General features: G+C 35.7%; 1 protein-coding gene across 2 annotated transcripts in view; it reads left to right on the top strand.

Moving 5' to 3' along the window:
* LOC150106249 (agrin-like) overlaps positions 1-22,848 on the top strand; it is a 199,639-nt gene that overhangs the window by 60,025 nt on the left and 116,766 nt on the right. For both annotated transcript variants that reach the window (XM_090392268.1, XM_090392266.1), the window contains exons 6-8: positions 146-260; positions 20,534-20,752; positions 21,894-22,124. In XM_090392268.1, coding sequence (XP_090248394.1) covers positions 146-260; positions 20,534-20,752; positions 21,894-22,124 — 565 coding nt within the window. The remainder of the gene's footprint in view (positions 1-145; positions 261-20,533; positions 20,753-21,893; positions 22,125-22,848) is intronic.

Raw genomic sequence — 22,848 nt, 5'->3', positions numbered from 1 at the left:
CTGATCCCTGAATAACAGTGGGAATTCCCAGTCATTCGCTTTTTATTATCTAAAGAACTCTTTGTAATAATCCTTTATTTTGCCTTGTAAGAATCAGGTAAAATCTTTCAGTGAGTGTTTTTATTATTTTTTTTTTTGAATGCAGTTAGAGGCCTCGGTGTGTGGAACCGACGGAACAACTTATCAGAATGAATGTGAAATGAGGATAACATCATGCCAGACGGAGCAACTCATAGAAGTATCATCCCGAGGCCCTTGTGGTAAGTTGTACGTAAAGAATGGTAACTAAAGAATACCCCAAGTAACAGAATTAAGCCTTAAAAATCCATTAAAAAAAGATAATTCACTTGAATATAAGGATTTCTTTGTCTTTGAAATCAATCATAATCATTTACTCGAACATTTAACGATTCACATATAAATATCAACTGTAGATTAATGTAAGGAACATTTCTCATCATTTACAATGGGAATTGAATAGTTCGATCATATGCTAGAATAAAGCAGTTTTTTCATATTTTAAAAATAATCGTTGCACCGTTTATGGTTATTAGCTATTAGTTTACCTATCCAGTAAATTTCGCATGATAGAGACTAAATATATTTCTCCTTTCCCTTAGAAATGCGATGCTGAAAAAATAAGATCGCTGATTGTGGAGGCCTATCAATTAGTTCGCAGCTAATTTTGCAATTCATTAAATGGTTTAGTTCACTACCTCAACCTTCTAAACATTATCCGTTCTCACCAATATTCCGTCACTGAGAAGGAATTTCAAAACAGTTTACCGATGTCTTTTGCACTTCTAATCCTTCCACTGATACAAAGCCTCTTGAGGTACGATTTGAGTTTTGTGTTCAAATGAAGTTCAAATCCATAGTCAGGTTTTCAACACTGAAATGAATCATAATTCAACTCGTGTTCCCGTTGCTTCTATTTCTTGTATGGTGCTTAGAACTTTCAGTACGAAACGTTTGTGCGCGCCAAAATGGTTCGAGACCTTAGTCCAATTTGCACATAAAATGGGGATTATGTCTTATCCACAGCAATCATCAAGTTTCTATTACGTTGGAGTTTGTTCCGAAACCTGTACCGAGACGCTTCCTTTTCTGATCCGCACCATTTTCTAGTGCGGTTTGGCGTTTAACATGGAATTAAGCATCATCAAAACATTCAGCATCTGTCTTTACATGACGTAATAATGTAATTAAAGCTCAAAATGATGTGATTTAAGTAATTATCTTAATGTTTATTAGAAGATAAAAATCTAGTCTGCGAACTTTTTGATCTGCCTTCATTCCAAATGAAATTTTAGGAGCATCCTTGACATATCCCTCTTTTTTTGGAGATGTACAAACGACCGAATTTTCTGAGATTTTCTTTTTTCTTGTAGAAGAAGCTGATGTCGGTTCTTTACTTTATTCTTGAAAGTGGATGGATCAATCGCAGGGAAGAACACAAATCAATGAAAGAAAAAAACTGACAAAACTAAAACATATGTGAAGGGAATGACAACCAAATTGAGCAGAGCGAAAAGGACACAAAATAACTGAAAATAAAAAAGAAGCCAGTGTCATGAAACCGAACTCAAAAACAGTTGATTACAGAAAAGGGTCACAGGCAAAGCAGCGTGGAAAGTAAAAAAGCAAGAGTACCACATTCTGAGAGAACAATGTTGCGAAGAAATGGCGTAAGTTGTAAATTTGTATGCATCCCAAAAAAAGGTATCTTCTTAATTATATATTAAAAGTACTGCAAGTGGTCAGTAACCTTAATGTATATATCAGTGGTTTCTAGTGACCACATTTTCATAAGTTATTTTGTAAAATTTTATAGAAAATGTTTTTCTTTTATAGCAACAGTTATAGCTTGTATCGTTTAAAAAAGGAACAGACTCGCATGGCATGAACAAAGACTATCCTATCACTGGCTAACGCAAAGAATCCTCTCCTAAATTCAGCACTTAATCGAATATTTTTACAATATTACTCTTGTAGAATTTTAAATTAAAATATAATTGCTAAAATTTCATTGATGCTATCTTAAAGTATACTTCTGAGGGAGTAAATTATATAGTCACGCTCATATCCAGTATTACTTTATTATATAATATATTATAATAATAAACAAATAAAAACTGGGCAGATAACTGATCTGCCCAAACGCACAACATGGTCACATTTCAGTAAGAGCAACTTGTTGCTTTCACTTAAATCCCATAGCAACTTAGCTATTAATTCTCTAAGGTTAGGTCAGCATATCAAGCTTTCTAAACAAACTCAAACTATCATGATTTTGAAAGTGTTCGTATGTTATGAATATACTGATTTTCCGAATAAATTAGCAGTGATAATTCAAGTAACAATAAACTTATTAAAAAGATTGCTTGATGACAGCAATCTTGAATGAAAAGTTACAATATGAACTGCTAATTCCACTGCATTTATTAAGGAAAAAACTGGTAATACTCTTAGTTTATACATGCACGGTTCTCATACACGGTAATGTACTATAGGCTGATCAACCAACTTCTCGTGTATGGGCTCAACATAAAGTTTGTCTGCCCATCTAAATTTACACACGAATCTGAATGTTGCTATAGAGACATGCAATAATCTGTACATAATCTTCACAAGTTTAAATATTATCTAAAAATTACTATAGTAATCTCAAGGCTTTAGCTGATAAAAAATGATATGGCGCAAAAAAGTACTGAATTTCGACACCCCGCCCTCCCTTCAGTACATGCAGTATGAGATATGCCTTTCACCTATAAAAGAACACATGTAGATACCACGCCATTACATTTAGCTGTAGCAATGGTGTTGACGTTGGAAGAAAAGACGTTTATTGTTAAGCATTATTTTCGTTCATACGGAGTTGGTAGAGCAATTCGTCCAACCCTACGACATGTTTGTGAACAGTTTCTTCATCGTTTCAGTAAGCGTGTCTCAAGGAAGTGTCATCAGTGTTAATCAAGTGGTTCCGACGTGCCGGGAGTGTTCTGCCGCAATGTAAAGGGCATTTCGGAAGACCCGAATAAAAATGATGGGCATGTGCTGGAGCAAGTGTTACAGTCTCTGCAACGAAGTCAACAACGAACAGCCGTAAAACTTGAGATATCGAGGCGGTCACTACAGAGAATCCTTACGGAGCTGGGTGCCTTTTCCTAAGTCATTCAGGTGGGTCAGTGTTTAACAGCAACGGATTATGCTGCACCTCGGGAATACTGTGCACATGCTTGCCAGTATCTATGAAGATCCATCCTTCCTCCATGATGTCTGGTTCTCGGACGAAGCGCATTTCCATCTAAGCGGTCATGTAAACACACCTACAGGTTTTTTTGAAACCTGAATTAGTCCAAGAGAAATCTTTTCACAGCAAGGTCACCGTGTGCTGTTTCAGGCCACGGCATAATTGGGCCCTATTTCATTGAAGAGGGTGGTGTAACCACGACTTTGAATAGCAAAAGCTGCATCGTGAATGTGTTGGTTCTGTTCACTATTTATATATAAGAACACTTCCCTGGGAGGCTCATTTCGAGATTCACAGAATTCCGGTACCCTTCACGTTCTGATCTCACATCACTTGATGCCTTTTTCGGGATATGTTGAAGGAATGGATATTCCACCATGTGACCTGCCTTCAAACCTTGATGAACTAAGGGATAAAATTAGACGATATGTCCAGCAGATGTCCCAAATTCTTGTTCTCCAAGATGACAGAGAACCTTCGCATGCGCTACAAAACCTGTATTGAAAGACAAGGTGCTCATTCTCATTTCGAGCACGTAATCAACCGACGTTAATGTTTTATTCTACCAAAATTCCGCCGATAGTTATGGATGTGCATATCATCATGTGTAAACATACATTTCTTTGTTAATAAGCCCGTTTACTCCATGACATATATCGTAGTTGTTCAGTACTTTTTTTTTTTGCGCCATAAAAAAAAGCATTATTTCTGAAACAAGGAGGTGTTCTGTAAAAATGCTAAAGTAAACATAACTGCATTTCGTTAGCAGCCTTGGCTTAATAAGGAAGGCACTTTTATTGATAATTATTGTCACAAACTCAAGAAACACAGGAGTACAGGAATGATCGATCTCTCTCTCTCTGAGATGGCTCAATATTTGAAAAGATCAATCGACTTTATCGTTATTCTGAATGGCTAGTTAAAAAGGGACCAAACTGAGCTGTCTTCCTCTGAGAGACCGATTAAATTGCTAAGAACGGTTGAATTGCTTTAGAATGGCAGATTAACAGTAACTTTCTATAATTAAAAAAAAAACATCACCGATGACAAATACTCTCGCGAGAAAGCCATCTTAAAAAACTGTAATGAGGAAAACTACAGTCTTGTCATTCACATAAATAAGACTGATTAGTAGTGATCTTTAATTTGCTGAATCGATTTTATAATCCCAGAAAGAATGACATTATTCGAGACCTCCATGTTATAAGGGCTCATCATAATGTAATATTTGGAATTAAATGTGCATCTGTGGTTTTATCTTATTTTTAAATCACTTAATTAGACTTTTATAGCACTCTATCGTATTTTAGGTACAGTTAACGGCTATAATAAAATCTCGTCGTAGATTTTATGCAATTAAAAAAAAACTGAAGATATTTCAGATTGTTTAAGTTAAGGGTTATTACATCCCATATCGTTTCTTAGCCGAATGAGAAACTCAAAGAGTTTTATGCCGAATATAGTAGAAACTATATAAAGTTCGGCGATTCCAAGCGTAAGCAAATACCTGGATACTGCAGCAACTGACCCTGAAGGTAGTGCAAGCTGAGGCAACTCATGTCTAAGGTGGAGCAAGCTCCGATCACTATTCTTGATATTTACCCATAATGTGAATCAGTGAGTAGGTAGACCTGATCTACCTACTCACTAATGAGACCTCAATAAAAGTTGAAACCGGTCTGGGTAGTGACCTTCTCTCATAATGTAGAACAGAAATACAGCTCCTAGGAGCTAAATATCAAGAATAGTGATCGGAGCTTTCTCTACCTTAGACATGAGTTGCCTCAGCTTGCACTACCTTCAGGGTCAGTTGCTGCAGTATCCAGGTATTTGCTTACGCTTGGAATCGTCGAACTTTATATAGTTTCTACTATATTCGGCATAAAACTCTGAGTTTCTCATTCGGCTAAGAAACGATATGGGATGTAATATTCCTTAACTTAAACAAGTCATATGTCGCCGAATTGAAGCCTTTGGCTCTTCATATATCTAATATTTCAGATTGTTTTTTTTAGTCGACTTCTGGGAGGAGTTGGTCTCCATCCTATAATGATACGATGCAACCTTTCTTGGCCGAATGTTTTATTTTCCACACATTACGCAAGTTCTTAAGTGACTGAGTGACCTTTAATTTGCTGAATCGTTTTTATAATCCCAGAAAGAATGACATTATTCAAGACCTCTATGTAGTCACATAAGGGCTCATCATACTGTAATATTAGTAAAACCAGAAATTAAATATTCAAATCGGTTTTCTGTTTAACTCGAAAAAGGAGCAAGATACCGAGAAAGTTTTCCTTTGTTTATAAGGCACTGGGGGGGGGGGGCTTCGCTCCCCTGGCGCCTACGGGGAGCCCAATCCCCCGAGTTCCGGGCTGGTAAGCCGGCAAGACAAAAAAAAAAAAAAAAAAAAACGTGACATAAAAACGTTTCAAATTTCGGTTTATTTTTTTTTATATATATAGAGTAGATTAGTAATAAAAAAAAAAAATCCCAGCTCACACTGTCATCTATGGGAGTATTCGAGAAAATTCGATTCGATACTGAAAAAAAAATTGACATCTCGTTTATCGACATTTCTACAGAATCTCTTATTAAGATCATGCACATCAAATAATCCAGAGAGAAACGTTCTTTACTGAACAAAAGGAGACAATATTTATTTAGGCTAATCAAAACTATAGAAATTTGAGCATTTCAAATTTGTGTGTGTGTGTGTGCGTGCGTGCGCATTCCTGCCACTTGAGAAATACGCAAAGATTGGCAAAAGCCACTTGAAGAATAACTCTGCTGAATGCAGATGGTGTGAGAGTCACAGGTGCAAAAGAGATTGTTCAACTGATGAGTACTCACTTTGCTAAAAGCTATCAACTTGGTGTATGCAACATTAAGTTCACTGCTACTTCACTGGATAAAGAAACTCGTGTGTGAAATGTTATAGCATTTTCACAAACTAACTACGAATTCGGCAATAGGGAATGATGGGATATCAGCACAGATGCTAAAAGAATTCATCTGAACTGGCTATTCCTTTTACCAGGCATATAATTTGAGTCTCAGAACAGAGAACAATATATATAGGATTGAAAAGAATCTATGTTAATCTCATTGCACAAGGATTGTTCAAAGTCTGATGTATCAAACTTTATTGTTATTTTCTTTGTCAACACATTCAGAAATGTGTTGATAAAGAATCTCTACTTTGCAACGAGCAACATGGGTTTACTAAGGGAAGGTCATGTTTTAGCAACTTACTCGCATTATAGAATAATGTTAGCATTGAGTTACACGAGGAGAATGGATACTCCATGATTCCTTTGGATTTTGCTAAAACTTTTGCATAAATGGAAAATATGGGATTGGATTATAAAATATTGGCATGGACTGATATATATCAAAAAGTGGTATATGGAGATGCGAGTCTGCAAGAATTAAGGTAACCAGTGGTGTGTCTCAAAGATCAGTCCTTGGTCCATTGTATTCAATCCGTATATGAATTACATTTGGAAGGATCTGGCATGTGACATCCAGCTATTGGCTGATGATGCAAAAAATAGGCAGAGAAATGCTGTTGATATGTTGTGTTTGCATAATGATTTGAATAAGCTGAAATTGTGGGCATGTGAAAATGGCTACCAATGTTAATAAATGAAATGTCATGGACTTCGGTGTGATTAAATATCCAATGTAGCGTTATATTGGTGGGATCATGCAAGAATATAGCGATGGCCAGGGATTTTAGATTTTTAGTTGGTAGGAAGTTTACGTTCAAGGGCCATATATCAAAAATTGCAAATACAATTCAAAAAATAATTTCAATGCTGAAACGAACTTGGACATGTAAAGATATGGATGTCATTTTCCCTCTTTACAATTTGATAAGACCTCACTTGGACCAAATTGGATCAAAACTTGGATCAAAAATGATATCATGGTTATGGAATATCGATTACAAAGATTGAGGCTGCAGACACTAGCAAACAGGAGAAAGAGGGTTGATATATTTGAGATTTAAAACTTCTGAAAGGATTTTGCAGAATTTCAGTAGATAGAATTTTTTATTTTATGGAGGGTGGGGAAAGGGCGAGAGGTCATTCTTGGATGTTGAGAATGAATGCTGTCAAGAAGGGTGCTCGATTTAAATGGTTTGCCATTGGATGCGGTGAGTGCAGGTAGTGTGAATGAATTGAAGAGATGTGGAAGCTGGTGGAGGTAATAAGTGGACGCCCTTGACGAGTCCCTGACTCCCTAGAGTATTTTACTAATAATGATAATAATTGCAAATTTCGTTGTAGCTCCAAAGCTCTATTTATATTTTTAAAAATTGGAAGCAAAGATTGTGATAAATATTTAATATAAATATTCGACTAGAATATCACTGTCGATTACTCAAAAATCAAATTACGAGCAAAGGGTTTGTTTTCTGGCAATTTGTCAAGATTGTATTTTCCGTTCACGTTATCATTACAGTAATTCATTTAAGCAGTAGATAATGTGTTTCTTATCTTCGTAAAAATTCAAAGAATTTGTAGGCCTTTAAAATGAGTCGATGAAATTGAATTGCCTCGATTTTCACGAAATTTGTTTTGCCTTTTGCACTATTTTATTTTAAACATGGGTTTTTTTTGTGTAATATTTATTATAACTGAATCCATATAGGGGAAATTTATCATAATTTAATCATAGGTTAAAGATTATGTTAATGGATATCTAATTGTTATATGATTACGTGCGTTATTTAAGGTTGTTTAGTGCGACTGGGATACGTTGTACCAGTAAGCAGTAATCCAATAAGTAATGTTTGACATCGATAACTGACTTTTCAATGTCAATACACATGTTGCTATAAAAGAAAAAAACTTTCCTTAGTACATTTTCAACAAAAGGCTAGTATGTAAATATGCAATTCCGAAAAACACAGAAATACAGTAAAACAGAGAAAAACTCTTGCAATGCTTTTTTTTGTCAATAAGTCTTCCTGAGGTATTATTTTCTGTTGTCTGTATGTGTGGGCACAGTTGTAAGGCGCTGTTCCTAAATATACTTTGGATATTTTAATGGTCTTAAAGTTAAGGTCATCATCGAACCCGACATGTGTTTTATTAAAACGAATAAAATATGTAAAATATGTATTTGCTATCATTTTTATATTTTCCATGGTTAAACATCATGCCGGTGAAGGTTTAGTCATAACCGCTAATATGAAATAAGAGTAGCCTTTGTGCATATCATGAATGTCTGTTCTCTAAAAAAAACTGTTGCAAACCTTGATGTGTTTATTGGTTGTTGACCATGGGTATGTAAGTGCGCGTGCTTATGTATGAGAAAACCTCCGTAATTTAGAGATGGAAATATGGTAAGAAAGTATTGGAATGTTTGTCTTTTAATTAAGAAAAAAAATTACGACCAGCTTATATAAAATATGGGATAATGAGAAACCCACTGGTATGCACATTGCTTACAATAAGTTGCAGTGCTGTTATAATTATTAAGACACCATTTGAAGGTGCACATATATCCGAATTGCTCCCAGCTTGGGTCGCCTTTTCTCTTTCATGTATGATACCGATTTGCTTCATTTTTTTTTGCTCTTGGATGTCAATTATCCTGGTTGACGTTATTCTATTTTCAGGAATGATATAAAACGGCTAACTTTATCTCCGACTTTTTTTTTTTACAAGGAAAAAACATCTTAAAATCCAAAAATGAGAAATTCCTTCCATAATCTAAATGGATGGTCAAGCAAAATCTGCATGTAATACTTAAAATAATGCCTGGGTTACAATAATTCATATTATAATTAAGAAGCTTACATAAAGTCTTGATATAATTACCTGGCACACTCAATAACTTAGGGAACTGTAAGAAAGCTGAAAAGAATTTAACTTCGAACATGCGCGTCCTGCAATGAACGTGCAGCATCTTATGCGAAAATATTTAATGAATAGCAGAGAAAATCGTTTTGAACAGAAAAGCTCTTTCTCGCTTGAATATCTACTGCCGAAATGAATACTTAGGTATACTGAACGTTTGATACACATAAGATTCTGCTTTTTTCAGGCATTCTCTCTCTCGTTATTATCTGCCTATTCTCAAATTAATTTTAGACGATTTTTTTGAATCCTCATTCCGTAAGCCATTTTTCCCCACAGCTCTCAATTACGTACTAAGAAGATTTGAGCCTTATTAAGAGCGGCACTCAGATTGATAACAAATTAGATGTATTCGCGGATTTCTTGAGAAAATCTCTCTAAAAGAAACTATGCCAAGAGTGGAATGACACCAACGCAAGAGATGTTTGAGACCCTGCTTTACTCTTACCAAATAAGATGTCAAAGTAAAGGTCGGTTACGTTGCTCTAATTAAATTCTTCACTATTTAAATTTGATTTTGCTATAAGTATCGTAATAGACATGTCAAACCATTCCTCTCGAGAGCACTTATAATAAAAATAATAAGCGAGACAAGCCTCTCACAAATCGAAAAGATACTAGCAGTGACATCATCAGTTGATTTTCGTTGTCAATGGATAGAATTCCTGACTCAGTTAAGGAGACAAAATCCTGTTCAGAAGTTTAAGTGATGGGAAACTTGCGAGTGAGAAATCTTGCTGAAACTTCTGACGTCTGCTGATCTTTCTAATTCTCCATTTTATTTTCTTTAAATATATATATATATATATATATATATATAGTTAAACAGGTATGGTCTCTCTGATGTTCGGTGATGTGCCACGCCAGACCTCGCCATAGGATAAGGGATTAAAAAAAAAAAAAAAAAACGAAAAGTTTCATCTTTATCAAATTTGCATGAAACATTAATATATATATATATATATATATATATATATATATATATATTTATTCATTCCTAACACTTACGAACTGAAAAGTGCTTGAAAGGTAACACGAAAATCTCGGCAGTTGATGTGCTAAAGAGGAAGTTTATTGGGATTCTGGATAATACGAGTACGATACTATGTATAAAGTTGCTCGGTTTCAATTTTTGAGGGTGGACGGCTGCACCCATACCGGACAACAAACATGGTAATCAACAGAGATTGCAATGGCATAAAAACACTTCTTTCCTGATCGAATATGCAAGCATGGATGTGACAAATGCCTCCAGTTATGTCTTATTCTCAAGTGCATCATTCTGACTGTGAAGAATGGTGTTGGGAGTTTTATTGAGCACAACTATTTCTTCTGGTATGGACCTTTGGATTATAGTGTCTTGAAAGATGAACGCCATCGTATATGCAACATTTCTGGGTAATTCAATGCTTCCAACAGTATGGCAGTTTTATGGAACGAATCTATGTCTTCCATACTTAAAAATATTATTATAAATATGTTTGAAGAAGAACTTGAGTGGGGCCAGTTCGTGTGTCCCAAAACAGTAAATGGAACGGCGATCATGTTGAAAAAATAATATGATAATTAATCAGTTGTTTTGGACTACATTAGCGGAATGTACCAAAGACAAAGCATAGGCAGCTCATTGAAGGCACAACCATGTGTCCTCAATGAAACGTGTGGAGTTTGTCTGAAATAAATTGTCATATCCATGTATATTACCTCTGTTTTAACTTTTCTAGTAATCTAATCCCTTTTCCTCTCTTCTTTTTTCAATGATATATTCCACAAATCAATTATATGTTCTTAAATTTGCTACATCCTTTCCAGTAAGTCCCAGTTTTTTTTTTTAATAAACAGACTGTTATTTTTGATAATGAGCCTAAATAAGTGAAGTGAAATCTGTAAGTGATAACATTGATGGGTCCGGAAGTTCTGAAAGAGTTAAGAAATTTAGTGATATATATTGAATTTTAATATTTACTTTTTAAGAAATACAAACTGAGTTTGGTTGTAAAGAACTTAAGTAGAAATTAACGCACAAGAAGAAAATTTTGTTCTGTGAGTTTAATAGATGTTTCTTACATATATGGCGACTGATTTACATGAAAGAAAAGGAACTGCGATTCTGACGAATTAATAGTCTTGATACGTTTATGCAAAGAAAACTTCGAAGATAAATTTATCCCAAGGAGAAAAATCTTTCTTGTAAGATACAAATATCAAATTCTGGAGAGTTAGCCAGAAATTTGACTTATCACACAAAATCTTTCGATTCAGTATTTTTTATTTATTTATTTTATTTTTTTTGTAAAATTGTCACAGAGGTCGAATATGTTTGGAGGCTTTTTTCTTGCGTACAATATACTTCTTTCTGATTAGGTTAAGTCACGAGAAAGATGGAATATTTGAATATGAAATGAACATGGAATATGAAAAAATATGACAAAGACTTCATCAGAAGTCTATCATATTTTTGACAACCCTTATAAACTCAAGAAGCTATACAAGTTTGTTCAGAGCAAACGGAATTCAAACCGGGGCCTTCGCGGCAAACAAAAAATGGCTTTCACCAGTTGAATTAAGTCGATCTACGCATGGAGAAAAATTCATTCAATTATTTGATCATTATCTTCGCTTTCACTGCTCTGATTTTAATTGTTTAAAGCGTTTTCACTACTAATTTAATATACCAACTTAAGAGTTTTAGGAGCTGCAATTTTTAAGTTAAACAATGTAGTGAATTGTGTCGTTCGACCAGTTACTATATCCTTCATCAACGCTGCGAATACCGACCGCAGAAGCAGCCCGAGTAGCAAGTAAAAAGTGGAAAAACCGGAGTGAACACCCTTAAACCCTACTTTAAACAAGACAAAACATTGTAGTTTTCGTATCGCTCGGTTTCTGACGAAAAGATTTGTTGTTGTCTCACACCTGGGCAGGAAAAATCAAAATTTCATCTAGAGCCGATCACAAACATCCATGCTAGCGTGGTATTCCAGGTAACACACCCTCCACACGAAGAAATTTCGGTAAGAAGGAGCAGCTAGTCATTAAATCTTTCAAGTTGGCATGACATCATAAGTACACTAATTTCATATCTAGGAGATGGCAATTTTTATATAAGTGAGAGTTCTTTTTTCAATATATGTTTTTAATTATTTCTTGATTTACAACATACAAGATTCCACCTCGATTCATATTTCAAAAATATACGTTTCCTTTACTTTCGTCTCGGTAAAGATGGACACTCATAGTAATTATAACATACTGTGAATTCTGTTAATGTAGATAAGATATTTTATTTTTAAACCTAATTTAAATAATTTCTTGCGTTTAATTCGTTACAGTTCCCCAATGCTAGAGCAACAACTAGCACGCATCAACTGCTTACGCGCGCACACAGTGAATACCATTGATGCATACTTTACAATTATATGTCGAAGCCTAACCAACACCTTCTCTATGTATCCTGTTCGTCATTCGCTGATGTATCTAACATGCGACAAATATTCCTTGAAAGGCTCGGAGGGAAAATTCTTTGATGTCTTGGGCACTAAGGCCTAACACCTCTGCATCCTTCACACACCAGACGCCACTAATTGAGATGGTTATAGCAAAAGAAAGAAAGCCGACAGTGAGCCATATTCTTCTAAATATTATCACTTAATACCTGGATTAGAAGCATAATAATTTAACTTCTCTTCATTTACCCTATCTACGTCTCGGTTTGATCCACAAACTTGGATATACAGGACAACACTACCATCACTTGATGCCAAAGGATCCGGTTTTCTTATGCCTACCTCAAGTCCTGATATTTGGCGCCTTTCTGACTAGCTATCCTTTCTTTTCTAGTTCGGTTCTATATGATGGTATATATTGTATTGTGTCTTTTAACTCTAATGTTGTGGGTTCTAACGCAACATTGAGATACATGTGTCAGTCTCTCTGAACCCACATCCAGCCCTACATGAAGTATATTATGCCTACCACGGGATGTACGAGTCTTGGTAGGAAGGTGATTTATCTTTGCCTTGACCAGATCTATATACTCCCATTCAGTCAACATTCTTGTTCCTTCACTTACCCAAAAGATGTTGAGATTGAACCATCTCCGAGCCACTGAAGGGGCTTCTCATCGACTGCGACATAAAAATCTTTCCCATCTCCCGTTGAATTAAAAGAGTTCTAACGGCATCTATAGTAACAGGTGAAAATGAATGTTAAAGTTTATTTAACCGTAGATATTTTAGGCAATGAACCATCCATCTCATTGCAGGGATTCGTAACCCACCAAATTTAAGGCCGAATGAAGAAAAGCAAGTGGAACATCACGTGGCAATTAAGCCAAGATCTCACTGCTTGATGTACTTGTTTATCTTGTCTATTCAGGATAGCCAAAGTTGGTTTTCCTAATGCTAAAGAATAGAATAATTTAGATAACGCAAATTGATTTAATAACGCAATATGTTGCTGAGGCTTTATTGAAGTTTCACGAAGCTTATCCAGAAATTTTGAGAGTTGACTCGACTAAGGTCGTCATCCAGCAGCCGAAAGCTTTAGTCCAAAGTACTGTCACTCGTCCAAGATACCCATAGGTTAAGAGGGTGGTTGAAAACATTAAAGATGTAATCCGTAATCCTGGACTTTCCTTTTCCTATCATGACCTGATTGTATTAGGGTAATGGTAAAATACCTGTCTTCATTAATAACAAGACTTCTGGAAGTAAAATACTAAGTAGCATGGGCTAATAACGCCTGAAGCCTTAGTTTCGACAATAAGTATCAAATCATCCGCGAACGGTATCGCATTTATTTTGCATCCATTCGAATTAAAACCAATATCTGGCGGCATAGAAGAAAAAAAGCATGATAACATTTCTGAAGTACACACTGTTCTAGTAAAAGATATGTCAGTTAGACTCTGGACAGTAGATAATTTCGTAATTTTGTGAAACACCGATATTTCTACATTTGGGAGGCCTGAAGATTATAAGATCTTTATTTCAGATCACACTGCTTTTGAGTGATAGTCTCATCTAATTTGAAGTAAATTTTAGATAAATGCATCTTTCCCACCCATTGTTTCCTCAGTTTTTCCTTAAAGATCTCCAGGGTGTGATAGCAATTTCGTAGTGCACTAAATTGTTCTGCATGATGGTTGTCACGCAAGTGCACGCGCACACACACACACACCATGTTTCTGGCCAGCTAGTGAAGGCTAAGTTTACCTGGAGGGTTTTCGGTAATGGCATATAGAAATTGCCAAGACCACGCGCATGCGGTTAGATTGTCCGGTTTATGTAATGTACCCTAAACAGTCATATCCACGATAACCTCCATGGCTCATCGTAGGAAATAATCTTTATAAGGGTCCTTCAAATGAAGGTAACAATCACCCGCGATTACGTGGAGGTGGCAGGGTTTTCCTTCCTGGAAACAATTGGATACAAGCAATTTAACAGACACAATAAACTGGCCTTACAGCCTTAATTGTTTATTCAGTAAATCAAAAGAACAACTCTTAGTGCATGTCATTCCTACTTTCACATTTCTCGCAAATCAAACTTGCCTAAACAAACCAGATGATTAAAAATATGAACTCCAAAAGACAAAATTTGCAAATCCACTTACACATGCAAAATATGCAGTTTAAATTCTACAAAAGAAATAGTGAAGCGCAGTCAAACGTTTTGGCGCCGAGTTCAGTATGCTCCATGTCAAAAATAATGTAAATAAGAGGCCTGACGAGAATTTACGAACCCAAAACCTCGATAAGAAGGTCTAATGGATTTTACTAATTATCTAAATTCCAGTGAAATTATCAATCAGTACGGCCAACTTGTTTCCCTTCATTATTATAACTTGCAGATGTTCTAAATGAGGAGCACCACACCATTTCTGTTAACTAGAAATTAACAGAAAGTCAAGATATCGAAGCAGTTACGAGTCGAAGTGGGGCAACATTAGTTGATCAGACGTTTTGTTTATATCTACATTCGCTCCATGAGTGTTCGCTTTGATGGCGGTCGATCCCATACTAACTAGAAGTCAACTCTACCTGGTACTCGGGTTTTTGGTCTTTTGCTAAACTAGCTGCAATTTCCTTTCATCGCCACACAAACTTTCGCTTCACTCGTCTAACCTTTCATCAGTCAGATTACAAAAGATAAGAATCGGTTTTAGAGCGTTACTCTTCAGCTGATTCTTCTGTTGATGTTACATTTTTTGCTTTTCTCTTCCAATGGAATAATTATATATCATGAAAATTGACTAATAATAATCTTAGAATTCGTCTCCATGAATTATTCTTTGAATCTTTTCCAGAGCAATGGACAAATTCATCAACAACCATCCACCCTACTATGTGAACGAAAGCATCCATCTAAATCTACGACTACCAATACTAATTTTCTTCGTGAGCATTCAAAGACCCCCCCCCCCTGCTTTTGTGACCTATCTTTCTTGAGGTGCTATAGAAATGTTCAAGGGGAAAAAAAACAAAAGACATCAAGCTGGAGATGTTAAAATGTAGACAGCTTTAATATTTCCAACTCACTTGATTGGATCTGATACAAAGATTTCTGTATATTCTCTCTTAATGGAAGAGATAGTCTTTATTCTGTAAACGGATACCCTGTTTTCTCTCTGGCCACGCATTATGTGTGGATGTACCGTTTGATAAAAAATGGGAAATTGTCTCCTATTTTCCCTGCATGAATACCTAATAGCTTTTTTCATTGGAAGATTTGGAAATAACAATGATCAATATTTTTGAAATATTTTAACAATCTGTAAGCGAAGGTTTAACAATCATTAGTAAAAAATATGAAAACAACTATTGTGTTATTGTAATATGTGTGGAAAATATATTTTTCCTCCTTATGGTTAATGCAAATTAAGGGATCCGTTTGTAAGTTTTATATCTAAATCATTCTCCTTCATGATTAATCCATTATACATGGGGGTTTCATTATTTATAAACATCAAAAGCTAATGTCTGTTTCTTTTGTTGTCATCACCGGCGTGTCGTCTCTGAATCGATAACATGATTTATTTGTTTTTACAATGACACATTAATTGTTTCCCCTCTTGGCGTCTTCTACTTCGTTTTTCTTCCCCCTCCCGATTTCTCCATTTGGCCGAATGACTACTAAGAGCATGGGTAGTCATTTAGTCAAAATTATTCTAATCCCGTTTGTCCCACACATTTAAGACCGAGGATTTGTTTTTAGGTATGTAACACACGCAGGCATATGCAAGGCCCTTGGAACCCTTAAATTCGAAAATGTTCAAAGTTGAAATTTAATCCGAAACGAGAAATTAAAGTTAGAGATTCCGTAAGATTTTAAAAAATCTTTTTAGGAGTATATGGTGTACAGGCTGTACAAATGAAAAATCTGGAATACCACAACTGGCTCAAATTAAGAACTCCATCCTCCTTCAGTGCCTATACTGAAGCCCGAAGCAGTTACAAAAAATTATCAATGATTCCAAAACAGAATTTGAACGGGCAAAAAGCAGAAAACTTGTAGCCTGTCCTAGCGGCAGCCATGCCTTTTGGCAAAGCAATTGGCAAGAGACTAAATATTTTAACTTTTGCCCTACACTACTCCGACCCCTATCATACCCAGATGGCTCAATTGCAACATCACCCACAGAAAAAGCTAATCTCCTGGCTTCACACTTTGCCTCCAATGCACGCATAACTGACAATGGCAAATGCCCCCCAGTCATTCCAACATACAATGCCCCTGTATCCTTTTGCCAGAAAGAGATCATAAACCTGCTGTCAAAATTAGACACAAAAAAATCTCCTGGTCCTGATGGCATTCCTCCAATTGGCCTGAAGGTCTGTGCAGATGAACTGACTCCTATCCTATGCCGTCTGTACATTCTCTCTTACTCCAGTGGTATATATCCCAAAGCCTCGAAATTGGCCTATATTTAACCCATTCCTAAAAAGGGTGACAAATCGCTGCCATCTAAATACCACCCTATCTCACTCACCTCAATCCTATCTAAAGTGATGAAGAAAGCCATCAATTCTCAACTCCTACTCTACGTTGAAGGTACCCAGCTATTAAGCGACCACCAGTACGGATTCCGTCGATGCCAATCAACAGGTGACTGCTCTCATATATCACCCATCTCTGGGACATATGCCATAGAAAAATTTGGCGAATCTCAAGCAGTTGTACTTGATATCTCTAAAGCCTTTGACCGGGTCTGGCACAAAGGCTTACTAATCAAACTTCCATCATTTGGATTTGGACTGTCTCAGGTCTTCTGTGATGGTAGATGGCTCTCTATCCTCCCACCATCCAACTAATGCTGGGGTTCTACAAGGTTCAGTTCTCTCATCGATCCTCTTCCTTCTGTATATCAATGACCTACTTCAGTTGACCTCCAACCCAATACACAGTTTTGCAGATGACTGCACATTGCACTTCTCCCTATCATTTCATAAACCTTACCCTACACAACTCACTTCAACCCACAGAACATCATCCACAACTTCCCTTAATTCGGACCTCCAAGACATTCTCCGATGGGGCTCAGATAACCGTCAACGCTAGTAAAACCCAGTTCTATCTTATTTACCACAAAAAAAGAAACATTTTCCCCAGTATTATTTTTTCTCAAATTCCCAGACAAGATCAGATTTCTCTTCTCGGAATTACCATGACATCAGGCCTCTCCTGGCATAAACACATCAAAACCATTGTATCCTTAGCTTCCAAAAAATTAGGCTTTCTCTTTCACTTCAGAACAGCTGTTAACCTTATACAAATCACAAATCCGCCCAGCTATCGAATACTGTTCTCACATTTGGAGTGGGGCTCCTAAAAGCTCCCTCAAAATGCTTGACTCAATACAGAGGACAGCAATTAGACTGATAAATGATCCATCGTTTACCAACTCATTCCCCCCCCCCACTTTCACATAGATGTTTAGTCTTTGCAATTTGTATATTCTATAAATATTTTCATGGAAAATGCTCATCTGAAAGAGCATCAATAATTCCCCCACTCTGTACTAAACCCATTGGAACACGTACAGCCACCGCCCAACATCCCTATACCTTGAAACCCACAGATCAAGTTTCTTTTCCTCCTCCTTCATCCCTGTTACTGCAGTACTGTGGAACAGTCTTCCTCTTGATGTATTTCCCAAGGAATACAATATACAGGCTTTTAAATCAAATGAAACAAGTTTCTCCTTTCCCGTCCCACTACCCATATACGGTACTAAAGTACTATAGGGTGACCAGCCAACCTCTTGTATATGGGCCTAACATAAAAAAAAAAAAAACTAATCTGAAACGGAAAAACCGGGTTGAGAACTTTCATAGTTAATTTTTCGTGTTGAAAAAAATATTCTAGAAACAAATGAGAACTCAAAAGGAAAAGTCTGTATGAATTAGTTTTCCTGCTTTCTGCTATTCGGTAGCTCAATCATTAAAGATGCTCTTTAGTCTGAATACAATCCAAGATGCGAGGAACTCTTAAATTTTTCGACTGAAGGTGAGTTATCTAATCTCATAAGAAAGTGGCGGATTTTTCTTACAGGTCAGTTTCGTATTTTTTATTTATTTTTTTTCATATCGTAAAACAGGCAAAGTGACCAGATGGACACGCGCGATTAATAGACTGATCTCATAGCCTTAAATGCGTCATTCCCAGCATTATAACTAATAAACGAATTTGTGACTCAAAACAACAAATCCATTAAAAGCAATTGATTTTTATCATTTTAAAAATAATAATTCGTGCTGTTTTGGTATGCAACTTCTTATGTAGAATACAGCTTTTAATTTTCGACTGATTTCATACTTTTACACGTGTATTTTATTTTGTTTTCAAAAATAAAATGTATCTGAGCATTAATTAAGTGTTTGTGAATAGAAGTAAATAAATTCTTTAAATACATTGAGAAATGAAGTGTTCGTGACTAAAAGATTGGAAAACGCTGCTTTGACAGATACAGAATAAACAATTCAGACGCATGTCGAGGTCAGCACTTCCACTCAAGAATATCATGGCGACATATGAGCTTCATAATGGGAAAATATCCAATCAAAAGGGAAGACACAGAGAGAGTTCTACTAACTGAGAATGCAGCACAGACTGTTGGTTTCCTAATAATTTCATGTAGCAAAAGCTATTAGAGGTAAAAATGAATTATTTCCAGTATAAGCTCCGACTCTTTTAGAAAGCCGGAGAATGGAGGTCGAGCTTTGATCAGCACTGACTTAGTGATCTAATTCGTATTACTGAACTAGAGAACTGTAGTGAGAAACAAACCATTTTCCATCAAACTTAAGGAAATGTGTCAAAAAAACAAGCGTGCCAATTTTGTCTGGCTTCTATATTACGTTCTTAGTCGATTCTGAACTGTACGACTATGATGTAACAGCCTATGAGAATCAATCACACTAACAGTCCGTCATTTAATGCTAACCTACCCTTTACACTTAAAAAAAAATGTCTAGTTATCTCAACCTTCCAAACAAACAGAATAATTAAGTGATTTGTTTTCCCAAAATACTTGAATGTCTTTAAAAATGCTAAAACTTTTATCTTTTGTGTCCAAAAAGAAACTGGATTCTCACCGATTTACCTGAAAATGGCCTGAAATACATGTACATGGTAAACACGAAGTTAGCAAGTTCACTTGTCTTGATAGCAGTAATCTTATATCTGATCTCCAGATCAGATAAGGCGCAATTACGCCGTTGGATTGTTTCGATTAAATTTCGGTTTGCTTTCCCAGCTCATTAAATATTTTTCTCATGCAGAATCACCATCTGAAGATCTATTTATACTTTTACATTTTTTTCTTGTTTTTGGAGTTAATTGTCTTTTTCATTAGCTCAGTCTCTCAAAGTTGTTCCAGTTTGTAAATTGGTTTATCTCTAATATTTCTTCCATTTTTCTTATTCTCCTGCTTAATTTTCCTTCCTTACAATTTCCCCATCTTTTACTGCTCTATCATTTTCCATGTTTTCGTAAATTGTCATTCACATTCTCTACTTGAGTTTAATGCTTTTCAACTAATTCATGATTTTAAGTTTCCATACCATCCTTCAGAAGGATGATAACTCGGTCATCTTCACCGCTATCAAATCTTACGCTTACATTTTTGTTTATTGAATTTTGATTAACAAAACTATAAATACATACTGTTCGGACACTTGAGGATTTTTAAACTAAGATTTTTTCGAGAAATCCATGCCACATTATTTGTACTAAATATTAATAGTTCATTCTATATATATTTCTTACTGTATATCCAAAAACTACTTTTCTGCTCACCCTTTAGCTGAGATAATTGAATTGCAAGTTTATGTTAGAATTATTTTAAAAAAATAATAAGATACAATTTTTATTATATTTTATAGTAATTTTATTCTTTCCAGATCTGTGTCACAATGTTCATTGTAAATACGGAGCAAAATGTGAAAATGGACGCTGCGTGTGTCCTACTGACTGTCCAGATACGTACGAACCTGTATGTGCAAGTGATAGCAGCACCTATCAGAGTGAATGCGAAATGAGAAGGGTTGCCTGTGAACAAAACCAGGAATTAAGTGCATTGTTTTATGGCGAATGTGAAGAAGTTGGAGGCACTCGTGTAGGTATGTTTATTTTTTTAATAACAATGGACGTTATTTTTACTGTGCTTCTTTGAGTAACACTTTATGGTAATTGTAGCTATCAAGTGATAAGGACATTTTTACTTGTTATAGGACGCATATACGTTCCTCAAGGCAGATTTTCTAAATCCCCCCCCCCCAGAAAAAAACATCATTGGAAGTTTCATCCTTCAACCACCTCATCTCTAGAACTATGAAAACCTGGACAACTTTTTCGGCTTTTGTTGTTGTCGACAATGCATCATGCTGCAACAGAATCCCAATCAAGAGGTTAGCTCTTTCGAACATTGCTTTCAACTCTTTGATCTCCAATTTTATGAAGAAATGCAATTTGAATTCTGGTCCATTTCTGAGAGCATTTTTTTCGTCATTTAATTTAGCTTCCACAATTTCAAATTTGAGATAGCTTATCTTATAGTCACTGTACAGAAAAGGACGAAAACAGAAACTTGATATATCTCGCGATGGAATGGCCGGGCGTGTTTTAGTAACATGACACGCCCTTCAAGAGATTATTCATACCGAGCAATTCATGGAATAAAATTATATTTTTTCATTAATTTTACATTTATGAAATATTGCTTTTCCAGTGAATCTTCTATCTTGTACTACAAGCATGCATCTTGGAAATAATTTTTCTTTGTTGTTCCAGTGTAACGTGGGCCATTTTGGTTTATCTTATTAAGCGAATTTTTCACTCTTCTTGCCAGAAAACAGTCTTTCTATATTGTCGTTTTGAGCCTGTTAATATTTTATTCCTTTCGTAATCATATATTTTTATTAATTACTAGAAGTTATTAATCACTTCTGAATCAGCAGTGACTACTGCAAGAGATCATTACTTCATAGTACATAAATTCTGCATTAAACTATAGACGTTTTGCCGAATACTTGGAACTAAGTGAACCATTCTGAATTATCTCTTATTGTTTTAAGTAAACCGGATGCTTTGTTTAAAGAATTCAGATGTAGAAAGAGAAGAGACTGCTTCAATTGACCTTTCCGACTTCATAATGGGATATAATGAAAGAACTCTTTATAGGTACCATCAAAAAAAGTACAGAAGACAAAAAAACTGCAATAGAGTATATATATCATATAATTTATGCAATTTTCTTTGCAGATTTGGAACCCCACATTAGAAGTTGTGAGCATAAAACATGTCGCTATGGTGGAATGTGCGACTACGATTCTGATGGATTTCCACAATGCGTATGCACATTTCGCTGTCCCAGCCTTCGGGAGCCCGTTTGTGGATCTGATAGTAGACTTTATGATAATGACTGTCGCCTCCGAGAAGAATCCTGTCGACAACAGTTTCGCATTCAGGTGGTTTCCTTAGACAGATGTGGAGGTATGATTTTCCCGTTAATGTGTTTGAACATGAATATTCTAAATAATATCGATAGTATTATACTTTTTATCATAACGAAACATACGTTTATGCCCATCGTTTTTAGGAGAATCCATTTTTTTCATGAAAGCAAACTGATCTAAAATGCGAATTTTTTTTCTCTGTTGAATGCGATTATGAAGATGTCAAAATTTTTCTTGCAATATGCGTTATTGTAAGCACGTGTTACTGGAGTTTACGTGAGTGAAGGCCTGTTATCACTGTATGAGAATGACTATCACGCCTTCAGCATAATTTAGCAATTTTCAACTCGGAGTTGAAAAATATTTTATTACGAGTCTTCAAATCCAAGACAGTTCAAACCCAGATCTTTTCTACTGAAAAGCAAATGTTACTTTTCATTTTGGCGATTTCTCGCGAATGCGCTGGCTGCTTGATGACAGAATGCCTGGGAATTAATCCCAAGAAATCCCAGTCACTCTCTTTACCTCAGTAAGTTGAGAAATGTTGACAGAAAAGAGATATGATCTATCTGTTAAGCAAATTAAAAGGTCTCTCCTAGGGAGAGAATAAGCAAGAAACATACGACTACGTGTAGAAACGGTGAACATCAGGAAACTTTTCTACAGAACTACAATGTCCAGTAATGGGGGGAAAAGGAAAGGATGAGCAGCTTAATAGTTATAAAAGAGGCTATCTAATCTTAAGTGTGATACCTATCAGA

This window comes from Typopeltis vanoorti, chromosome 5 (assembly GCF_054136105.1).
Source record: "Typopeltis vanoorti isolate ZY-2024b chromosome 5, IOZ_Tvanoo_1.0, whole genome shotgun sequence".
In the NCBI taxonomy this organism is placed as follows: domain Eukaryota; kingdom Metazoa; phylum Arthropoda; class Arachnida; order Uropygi; family Thelyphonidae; genus Typopeltis; species Typopeltis vanoorti.
This window is presented reverse-complemented; position numbering and strand designations above follow the sequence as displayed.